This window comes from Sinocyclocheilus anshuiensis, unplaced genomic scaffold (genome assembly GCF_001515605.1).
Source record: "Sinocyclocheilus anshuiensis isolate Anshui unplaced genomic scaffold, SAMN03320099.WGS_v1.1 scaffold2063, whole genome shotgun sequence".
Classification (NCBI taxonomy): Eukaryota; Metazoa; Chordata; class Actinopteri; order Cypriniformes; family Cyprinidae; genus Sinocyclocheilus; species Sinocyclocheilus anshuiensis.
The window spans coordinates 128,895-140,624 of record NW_015536681.1 but is presented as its reverse complement, the minus strand read 5'-3'; the positions used below and the strand labels follow the sequence as shown (position 1 = coordinate 140,624).

General features: G+C 38.7%; 2 protein-coding genes across 11 annotated transcripts in view; one reads left to right on the top strand and one right to left on the bottom strand.

The window, feature by feature from the left end:
* dcun1d2b (DCN1, defective in cullin neddylation 1, domain containing 2b) overlaps positions 1 to 6,465 on the bottom strand; it is a 14,577-nt gene extending 8,112 nt beyond the window's left edge. For 4 of the 9 annotated variants that reach the window (XR_001630347.1, XR_001630345.1, XM_016441624.1 and 1 more), the window contains exons 1-3: positions 4,411 to 4,584; positions 2,354 to 2,570; positions 2,118 to 2,286 (exon numbers count right to left, since the gene is read on the bottom strand). Coding sequence is in view for 7 of the 9 variants with exons in the window: in XM_016441624.1 (XP_016297110.1) it covers positions 2,118 to 2,286; positions 2,354 to 2,570; positions 4,411 to 4,545 (521 nt within the window). In the remaining 2 variants the exon portion in view is untranslated. The other 5 variants (XM_016441673.1, XM_016441681.1, XM_016441640.1 and 2 more) reach the window with 5 other exon arrangements.
* tmco3 (transmembrane and coiled-coil domains 3) overlaps positions 6,406 to 11,730 on the top strand; it is a 32,590-nt gene continuing 27,265 nt past the window's right edge. For both annotated transcript variants that reach the window (XM_016441577.1, XM_016441567.1), the window contains exon 1: positions 6,406 to 6,488. The gene's annotated coding sequence lies outside the window, so the exon portion shown is untranslated. The remainder of the gene's footprint in view (positions 6,489 to 11,730) is intronic.

The window sequence follows — 11,730 nt, the reverse complement described above, 5'->3', positions numbered from 1 at the left end:
CTGGTAGGAATGCACATATCTTCACAGAAACTGATATATGATGTTACAGTCTCTGTGAGCTCGTCCAGACCGGTGGCAGCAGCTTCAAAAACAGGCCACAGCACATCTTCTTTAACACGGTTACATCTGTACACCACCTTTCGTTGATATAAAAGCATGTCCCGCCGCCATGCGATTTCGCCGTTGATTCTGCGTCACAGTCTGCTCTAAACAGCTGAAAGCCCGGCAGATTTAACGCGCTGTCCGGTATGGCATCATTCAGCCAGGTTTCCGTGAAACACAGAGCAGCAGAGTGTGAGAAATCCTTATTTGTCCGGGAGAGCAGAAGGAGCTCGTCCGTTTTGTTGGGTAGAGAGCGGAGGTTCGCCAGATGGATGCTAGGCAACGGCGTCCTGAATCCGCGCTGCCTGAGCTTCATGAGTGCGCCGGCTCGCTTCCCCCGTCTGCGCATCCTGAAGTGCTTGATCAACATGTAAGTGATATTTTAGAGTATTAAACATATATATATATATATATATATATATATATAGTGTCACATGATTCTTCAGAATCATTCTTATATGTTGATTTGCTGCTCAAGAATCATTTCTGATTATTATCAATATTGAAAACAGCTGTGCTGTTTCATATTTTTGTGGAAACTGTGAGCTGCTCCGCCAACTACTATGTCCAGCAAAACATCAGAATAGTCGAAAACCGGTGAAATGTCGGGTGGTGTGTAGTGCCGAATGTCCAGCAATTCGTCTCTGGTGAAACTGATTGCAGGGATATAACTAAAGACAGGACAAACTAACAAAAACACAAAAACAACTGCAGAGCACGCCACAGAGGCCGCCATCATAATCGGCGCTAATCATCGCCAATGATTGGAATAATAATGAATCATTATTGAAATAATAATGATGAAGATAATAAAGAAAAACACAAACTGAAAAAAAAAAATAAAAATCTGTGTTAACAGATAAGAGGAATGTTCTGCAGGAACACACACACATTCACTCTGAAAACCGTAACCTGTTACTGTCATTTCTTTATTCTGTTAATGTAAGAAACGTCATACAAAATTCAATCACACTCTGTTATCCCTTTACAGTTATTATCATCAGTTACGCTCATTCAGTGAAGACTGAAGTTTAACGCAGACTGTCAGGAAGAGCCTTCATGGAAAAGAAACATTCACGTGAATATTTAACATTTACAGCAAAGATTTTTGCAGTCTATGATATTACTGTAAAATGCAGTTTATGCACTGAGAAAACATATCTCACACATTAAACAGCACATGCTGCATTTGTCAAAGCGCCAGACAGGACAAGCCGTGTTAAACATTACGCTAATACATTAGCTTTAAGTTCAAATTAAAGTATTCTTATGTTTTGGGCAGCTTGGATCACGCATCTTTCCCGCAGCAGCTCACTCGGTTTCATCTGCTATTTTTAGATGCATTTCGCCCATACTAGAAATGCTGTCATTTGACGTGACTGACGGAAGTTTTCCGTGCGCGGTGGGCAGATCTAATCGATAATGACATTCGTTGTCAATTATTTTCATTATCGACTATTATCAATAAAAGAAAGTTCAAAAGAACAGCATTTATTTGAAATGGAAAACTTTTGTAACAATTTATATCTATTTACTGTCACTTCTGAACAATTTAATGCGTCAGTGATAGATAGATAGAATTAAAAAGATTTAATTTTTTATATTTTTTTTACTAGTGAGTGCAGGACACTATAGTTAATTTATGTAAGTGAGGATAGCAAAATAAAGTAAACTGTGACATATTATACCCAAAAATTCTTCATACAGTGGACTACCAGTAAAACTGATACAAATTTGGGACCAAAAATTATTCAGACACTTTGAACTGAGCATGTTTTGCTTAAATGTTATCTGACATTATCAAGATGAATTTGTTCTGACACAGTTTAACTCTTGTCATATTTTATTACCATTTTCTAAACTATAGCGAAAAAAACTGTGATAATGTGAGAAATGTTGAAGGTGTCTGAATAAATTTTGGTTTGACTGTATATGTTTCTTATGTATTTGGGGTGTTTTCCAAAGATTAAGACTTTTTGTGTTTTGTTGATATTGTTAAATTGCTAATGTCTCACCCCAGCTCTGACATGCCATCCAGGAACTCTTTGCGGCTGAACTCGCACTGCGTCGCCGCTCTAAATTTCCACGCCACAATCAGGATGCTGACACTGGATGGATCCAGCATGAGGTCGTCACAGAACTGCTGGACCCCGTCGATGCCGATCTTATTCTCATCATGTGGATCTGCGGACAGGAGCAGCATAAATAAAGATACAAACACACACAAACACACACGCTCAGTGCCACTTACCTTTATAGCGGTTGTACAGCTGATCCAGCTTCTTGCGATCCACTGCTGTTTTCATGGAGTCTCTTCGGTAGATATCAGGGTTCTGGAAGTAGTTATCGGTGGCCGTCTCTAGTCTCCAGTCATTGTGGGTCAGGCAGTAGAGGGCGGTTCTCTCTGCGGCCCGCGTGAAGGACATAAACTGACGGATCTTTTCCTTCTGGGACAACTTCAATTTATGCTGGGGAACAGAAGTTAATGTGAGCGCTTGCTTTCTGAACAACAACACCAGCCTCAGTAACCTGACTGCTCTACTGTTAAATAATAGTTACAGTAAACACAGGTAGTTAGTTAAGTATGTCCTCACTGTGTGAAATTTCAACATGACATGACAGTCACCTTGTATGGAAGTTTGTTTCCGAAGCCTGTTTCAAAAAAATAAAAAAGGTAATTGCGACTTTTATCTCACAATTCAGATTTTTTTCTTCCTTAGTTTATATTCCACAATTTCTTTTTTAGGTAATTTTTACCTTGGTAATTCAGAGAAAAAACAATTCAGAATTGCAAGATATTAACTGAGAATTGCGAGAAAAATCCACCATAAACCAATATATAAACTTGCAATTGTAAGAAAAAGTCAGAATTGTGAGATAAAAAGTCACAGTTACTAAGGGCTGCACGATTATGACAAAAATCATAATTGTCGATTATTCCCTTGAAATTGTGATTATTAATTACGATTATCACAATTTACATTAAATTATGTTTATACCATTGTTTGATGCAACTGCATGCTGTATTTTTATATGAAAATAAACAAGTTGAAAACACTAACTGAAAAACCTTTAGTGCTTTTCTATAGTATTAAGCCTCAAATGTCAAATATACATTGGATTGGTTTCTTCTTTAAATTATTTTAAAAATTTTTAAATATGAATGGTATTATAATGTTATACTAAAACTAAAACAATGGAAAAACCCTTAAGATAACATGTAGAAAGAAAAAAACATATCTTAAGCACACAGAATAACATAAGTGGACTTTGAACGATTAATTGCCACTTTGAACGATTACGTAATTGCGGCCCATAATTGTAATCGCGATTAGAAATTCGATTAATTGTGCAGCCCTAACAGTTACCTTTTTTTATTCTCTAATATGTGGTGGAAACTAATTCAGAATTACGAGATGTAAAATCAGCATTAAGATAAAAAAGTCAGAATAGCGTAAACTTGAAATTGTTGACCTTTTTTCTTGCAATTCTGAGGGAAAAAAAGAGAAACTCAGAATTCTGACTTTTTTTCCCTCAGAATTGCGAGAAAAAAGGTCAGAATTGTGACATCAAAACTCGCATTTACCTTTTATATGGAAATAAATATATATATATAAGCAGAAAATTGTTATATTTATGCCAGAATACCAGTTACTACAGTAAAATCAGCTGATTACATTCATAGTGAATTTTTTTCATTTATTTAATAATTTAACAATTTAATTATTTTTGATGACAATGGTTACCACGGTTTACCATAGTAAAAGTATGTGTAGAACAGGGAATTTTTAGGCGTAACTTTGCTTACTATGCTAAACTGACATCATATGTATATGAAATTATGATTATTCAAATACTAAAAAAAAATTATACACTGTAACCTATATACGAAGAGTCTGATCTGAACGTTAAATCAAACCTTTATCATAAAGTACAGTGGTTGTACCATGGTATAGTGATGTATCAGCAGGTAGGTACCATATTCCGAAATATTTTACAGTATTGATTACCACATTCGTATATCATAATGACATTTACGTGGTATTACCAGAGTACACGTATTTTTTTTTGTCTCTGAAGGGTTAAAGATCTCGGTATCAGTGTATGAAACCGGTTCCGGTGAGGTCCTTTGATTGAAACGCCTTCATGTGACCCTCCATTTCCCTCATATACTGACGCACGGAAAACATTGTGACAAAGCGACTCGAGCGCAGAACGAGCGTCTGTTTACAGTCATCACACTACCCCGGTGGCATTTCAGATAAACACTACTGCCCCTCTGCACGAGCCTCTAGTTCGCTCACCTACCATCTTTTCACGCGCTGCTTCATGTCCAGCGGAGCTCCCTGTGCGCATGCGCGGAAACCAGCGACCGCTCGTGCTCAGGGGAATTCTGGGAGTTGTAGTTTTTCCACCTGTGCGGCTCTCGAAGTAAACTGACATTTGTTTCACTTACAGAACCGCTAATCTTTAATTTTGTGCACAAACACGGCATTGATATAAGTAAGTATGGAGTAGTAATTAATTCTGAATTATTTGTAATTACAAAAAAGTGCTATTAGTAATTATACCTAAGGCATATTTATAGTCTATGGAAGTCCATTTCTGCCATGGGATGAATGAATTAATTAATGAGACTTTCATATCTAAGTTCATATCTCACAATTTTTACTTTTTTTCTCACAATTTTCTGAGTTTATATCTCACAAATAGATTTTTTTTGCAGAACAAAAGTCTGAATTGAGAAATATAAACTCATAATTCTGACTTTTTTTCAATTTTGGGTTTACACTTTGCAATACTGAGTTTACCTTTTCCCTCTAAATTCTGAGTTTACATCTTGCAATTCTGTTATTTTCCACCAAGGAATAATAATAATAATAATAATAATAATAAAAAGTTATTTGCAACATTTTATCTCACGATTCAAACTTTTTTCTCTCGCAATTTCGAGTTTATATCTCTCACAATATCTCTGACTTCTCAGAATTGTGATTTCTTTTTTTTTTGTGTCAGATTTTTCTTCTCTGAATTCTCAGTTTGTCTTGGAAATGTGTTTTTTGTTTCCGCCAAGGAAGAAACAAAAATAATAATAAAAAAAGGCAACTGCGACTTTTTATCTTACAATTCTGACTTTTTTCTCCCAATTTTGAGTTTACAACTCACAATTCGGACTTGTGGACCTTTTTCACATTTCCGGGTTTCTAAGCAGTGGAAGTCGTCATAGTTCTCAAATAGCAAAAGAAAAACTCCACGTTAGTGTTTTCATGACTTTCAATAAAAGGAAAAAAAGTGAGAGAGACTGATAACGGCTGTCAGAAGAGAGAACAATGTCAAATTTAGCACAGTTAGCGCATTAGCGTTAACTGGGTTTTTTTTTTTGTGTAATTTGATGCAAAGGTGATATAATACAAAGAATAGTGTTATAAATGTAGATACATTTAAAAAAAATACAAATATGAAAAACTTTCGAGGATTTACGATGCTGATGACCGTTAAACGCGTCATCACAGTCTTGTGAACTTTCCTTTCTCTTCTCAGAATTGCGAGATACTTACAATTCTGCATTTATAAAAAAAAAATCGAGTTGTGAGATAAAAATGCGCAATTACCTTTTTTATCCCGTGGCAGAAACAAACTTCCATAATACTTCTGAATTTCTTCCTGGCGCAGATTGAAAACTACAAATCCCACAATGCACGCGCTGCTGTTATGATTCAGAACTCATCACGGTTGTTTTCAGAGCTAGTAAAATAAAACACAAGGTGAAAAACGAGCACCGAAGAATGACAGCCACCGATCTGTGCGAAAACACAAACGCGACTAATGTTTGTCAATCTTCCGCGAACATTCTGTTCAGTTTAATCGAGTATGAGAGTGTTTAGTGCTGTCACTGCCGTGGGGTAGAGTTTGTGAGGAGCTCTCATCATTTCCCGCGAGCCGAGCTCGTTACCTGGTCCGGGACCCGAAAGTAAATTACCGGCGCAGCGGATGACTGGCTCGCTGTCCGGGAGCTTTGTGTCGTTTTAAGAGCCGCCTGAGGTCGGTGTGCGCGCGCAGTATGTGCGTCACAAGAGTTTGTCAATCTTCCGCGAACATTCTGTTCAGTTTAATCGAGTATGAGAGTGTTTAGTGCTGTCACTGCCGTGGGGTAGAGTTTGTGAGGAGCTCTCATCATTTCCCGCGAGCCGAGCTCGTTACCTGGTCCGGGACCCGAAAGTAAATTACCGGCGCAGCGGATGACTGGCTGGCTGTCCGGGAGCTTTGTGTCGTTTTAAGAGCCGCCTGAGGTCGGTGTGCGCGCGCAGTATGTGGCGTCACAAGAGAGCGATTGTTTCCTTCATTTACTGACGAGTTCCACCAGTTAACAGCAGTTTACTGACCAGGTATGAGTTAGTACTCCCTTTCTGTGTTATCGCTGATATTATCTTGCAGAATGTAATTTATCAAATGTACTTGAAGTGGATGATTTAGACAGCCGTGAGTAATAATCTGCGATGTAAAGCGTTTGATGGACGGTCGGCATAAATCTGCTTTATACTTTAAATAATACAGTGATTTACAGTAGTGATAATTCGCGACAAGTCGGTTGGCATTGGTTAGTTGTTATTAAGTGAAATGATTCTTAAACACCAACAACACGTCATCGCTGTGTCGGATGCGACTGCGTGTCATTCTCTATCATATTAAATGTAAATGAAATATTATGTCACATCTCGAAAATATTATCCTTCCTGCCTGTCCTCAGTATTACTAACCATTACCCTGTTAGGGTTAGCTTTTAACTCTGTTCTTGTTCAGCTGCAAAAATGATATAAAATCTCTTTGTACAAATACAGTAATAGCCTCTTTATGTAGCCTACTCTCACTAGTACTACCCAGAAATTCTATAAAAGAATTACCATCAAGATTTTCTAAAAAGTCATAAAAGACTTTCCAGGTGGACCAAAATATATGAAGTTTTTTTTTTTACACACACACACACACAAAACAAAATTCTAAGGCAAGACTTGAGGTCATCCCGTCTTATCTATTCACTAGACACCCCAGGGCGGTCTTCTTTTTTCCAAGAGCAGGCAATTACATGTTTAGGCTCCAGTAAACAAAGAGTAAACAGCAGTCTTTCATATTTGGTAATTCTAAGATTCAGAGGATACATGTATAATACAAAGAGCCTGGGGTCAAGAGGGCTCTAACCCTTTGCCAATAATTTGACTTACTATATCCAGTATTTTACACAGAAGCAATTAACTCTAGTGCACTCCCACATACAATGAAGTAAAGTTCCCTTCTCTTGTTTACATTTATAACATACATCAGGAATATTGGGGTTAAAATGTTGTAACTTGACCGGAGTGATGTATTAACTAGTTAACCATTTATACTGAAGCAATCTCAAATGGGTGCTCATTATGGAGCCCCTAAAGAGACATGGTGGTGGAAAAAAACACAAGATGGGAGGAAAAAATATTTTTCAAAACTTTTGCATTCTCTCGCAAAGATATTTGTGTTCTCTCGCAAAACTTGTTGAGTTCAGACAAACACTTCCTCTTTTATTTTACAGCTTGTAGAAGTCCAAACAGCTCCGCAGGTTCACAATAGAGCGGTTCATAGAGTTTTATTTTGAACTTGGACTCATGTACGTATAAAGAAATACAGTCAGCACTTAGTTCAAGGCACTGTTTTGGGACATTCTGAAAGGCTTAACGTGGCTTAATGTACGAAAACCGAGACATTGGAGGACCAAATTCAGTACACACCTTATTTACAAAGCATACTATTTACAGACAATCAGAATAGCCCAGAATATGAACGTAACGTTCTAAAATGCATGTTGTGTTTTTTCCCCCATAGAAAACGTTATAAAGAAAACACTTAACGTGGCTTTAGTCGAGGGCGCTTGTTATTCCAAATGAAGTTTGAAAAAAGGAATGGGGATGGATTGGAAGAGATTTAACAATTTGGATAAAATTGACATTTTTAATAAATAAAGACTTCCAATTAAGGAAATAAGGAGTTTTGTCCACCTGTTCAGCAGAGCAATTACAGATTTTGATAAGGGCTTAGAGTTAGCCGATATAATTTTATTAACAGTAGGATTCATTTTTATTCCAAGATAGGTAAAACACTCTTGTGAAACTGTTAAAGGCATCTGAACAGGTGGGTGAAGCCTCTCTTCTTAATGGAGGAACAAAAACACAGACTTAGAATTCTTAATTTTATACCCTGAGAATTCCTCAAAAATTTAGCACATTTTATAAATGAGATTACATTCTACATAAAACTTTTAACAGAATAAAATTATTATATAATACATTTCATTCTTGACAGAAAATGTATACAGCATAATATCTGTATCATTTTATTTAGAGAAGTTATTGTTTTATATAACATCCATCTTGTTATGCAACATTACATTATCATAATTTCATCAATATTAGCTAATGAACTGAAGTTTGCTGCTTGAGTTGAGTTTTGTGAATGATTGACACGTCTTTCTCGTGATTCAGTGTTGAAATGCTGATGAATATCATTGTATGTCAGTGACAGCTGTGCATCTGAACCTGTATTTCTGCAGGATGTAGGATGTATATATATATATATCACTGCCACAAATTAAGAATTCATTCCAACAACTTAATTTTTTCCATTGTTTAAATTAAATTGTGCCCAACTGCCCATGAACGTCTCAGGTTACGTATGTAACCATGGTTCCCTGAGAAGGGAACGAGACACTGCCTCCTCTAGGGGTTGCTATGGGGAACGCCTTCAGCATGATCGGTGTCTGAAGCATACATCTAAAAACGACAATAACATTGGCTGGTGACAGCCTATGACATCATTACCCTGCGCGATCACAGTATAAAAGGGTGCCGGGATAACACGTCATCCTCTTCTTCGTCTGAAGCTTGCATCCAAAGCATGGCTAGGAAACTAGAGGATGCAGTGTCTCGTTCCCTTCTCAGGGAACCATGGTTACATACGTAGCCCGAGACGTTCCCTTTCGAGGGAACTTTGAACTGCGTCCTCTAGGGGTCGCTATGGGGAACGGTATACCCACGCCACCATGCTGAGGGGAGTGCATGCCAGAAAACTACAGCGAGCACTAAGTACAAACTCTACCATAGCCGCTGTACTTGCGTTATGATAGAGGGGGGTTAAACTTACCAAACTTAAAATGGTACTACTGAGCAGCTCAAATTAGAGCAGCAATGTTTTATTTTGAGAAAGACTATCCTCCGACCTGGGTATCCATAGAGGCTCACTCTATTCCAATTCCTTTGAATTTATATTTGCATTCAGCTGATGCTAAGAAGTTAATTAAAGGTACTAAAAATACATATACCAGAAATACTATAACAGTATGGTTTGAGGCTCTTGCTCATTTAGGTGAATTACCACAACTCTCGCGCTTTTGACCAGTTTTTGGTAATCCAGGTTTTAAAATCTGGTCAATTCAAGGTATTAGTAAGGTCTCTGATCTCTATAATGAAGGAAACTTTATGTCCTTTGAAGAAATTAGGACAAGGTTTGGAATTCCGCAAAAGCACTTTTTCAAATATTTGCAATTACGTAGCTTTATTCTATCAAGACAAGGCCAAAGTTTGGTTGAGCCTCCTCTTTCTACTTTGGAACATATTACACTTAACTGTTTGAAAGGTAGAGGTCAGGTATCTGTTATATATACAGTTTGTTGAAATATGATGCATTTCTATATTGATTAATTGGAATTAATCAGAATATTGAGAAATTAAGTGTCCAGAAAATTGAATGATGGCACTTCATAATCTGCACCTGATTTTATTTAAATGAAAGATTCAATGTCCTCTGAATTTTAAAATGACCAAACATGAAAGATTGTTGTTGATTCTCTGTTTGCTGGAAGCTAAACGTGTAATTGCATGTTCTTGGAAAAAAAGAAGAAAGTCCTGGCGTGTCTCAATGGATAAAGGGGATGACCTCATGCCTCGCCTTAGAAAAGATCACCTATCTTTTGAAAAACAAACTTCATGTATTTTGGTCCATCTGGAAAGTGTTCTATGACTTTTTGGAGAGTCTAGATGGTGACTCTTTTGTGGAATTGATGGACATTGAAAGTATATAGACAAGTATGTTATCGCTGTTTTTTTGTTTGTTTTTTTTAAAGGTTGAGTTATTGTTGAGTTCATTTTTGTATTATTATTATATATTTTTTATTTTATTTTATTTATTTATTTATTTTTATTCAGTTATAATGAAAAATGTATCTGTTGTCTTAACCTGTATGACAATCTTTGAAAATAAAATTGTTGTTCAAAAAAAAAAAAAACTACCATAGCCATGGGAGTTGCCCCTACGACGCCTTGACGGCTGTCAGTGACATTATCCCCTCCGGCCAAGGGCCTGAGCTGCATACCCTAAACAACTTACCTGATAGTGGCTGGGCTGGGAAGCTTAAGCCTAGGGCAGAGCTCAAGGATTGGAATGAGAAGAAAGAGATTCCTTTAAGGGGATACGGCCAGGTGTCTAAAAAACCACACCAGACCCTGACCTGTCACCCAGGTGGGGCTACCACCGGTTCTGAATGATCCTGCTCAAAGAACTTACTCGACAGACTTTGGTAGCAACACCCTGCTCAGAAATGTATCAACAGAGATACATTAGTTGAGTGGAGCCCAAGGCGAGAACCAGGGCTTAAGCCAACTCAGAGAAAGGGAACGAAGCTAACAGCGCATAACTCTTACCATACAAAATTTTAGAAAGTGCGCAGAATGCTTAGTGTGTGCACTTACCATAGCATGGATTTAGAAACACCGTTGTTTAAAGGGGTAACCGAGGATGTATTAAGCCAGCCTAGGGGCCCTATGTGACTGTGGCACGCTCACAGAACAGATTTCCGAAGCATCTGCTCACAGATGCCCAGAAGGGAGCGGCTCGCTTGCAAGAGGCCCTTCATGATGAGGGGAGCACAGCTAGCTCACTTAACAAGCCACCCGCCAGGGAGGCAGGCAATGGCCCAGCCGCCTGGCATGATTGCTATATGGAGCTCAAAAGAGTGGAGGCCCAACTTCAAAAATAGAAGAGGGACTTTATGCTTAGATCGAGAGGGGCATGCTCATATGAACCCCCAAGGGCATTGCTAAGCTCGACCCCAAGGAGAACAGCTCAACAGGAAGGTGGAGAGAGGCCTAACAACCTGAGGCCGCTACTCAATGGAGCTCAAATGAGCGGAGGACTCGAAGAGAGAGGTCCACAAATGCTCAGACGGGAGCGGCAGGCTCAAAGACAACCCTCTGAGGTGAGGGGAGCACTGCCTGGCTTGACCCGAATAGAGGCAGCTTATCAGGGAAGCAGCAAGCGGCCCAACTACCTGATGTCACTGCCACAGAGCTCAAGAGTGGAGGGTTCAACCCCTAGCGAGGAGAGAGGAACCAAGCTCGACCGAAGCGACCAATAGCCCAGGGTAGAGGACCTAACTCTCGAGTTGAGAGGAGGACTCACCCAGTCTGCCCAGGACCGGCGAGCTCAAAGGGACCCTCCCGCAGTGAGGGGAGCACAGCCATGTCCGGGGGCAGATAGATCCAACATAAAGGCAACTGACCAAGGAGGCGACAGAGACGGGCCTAACACTTAGTTTGTTGCAAATGG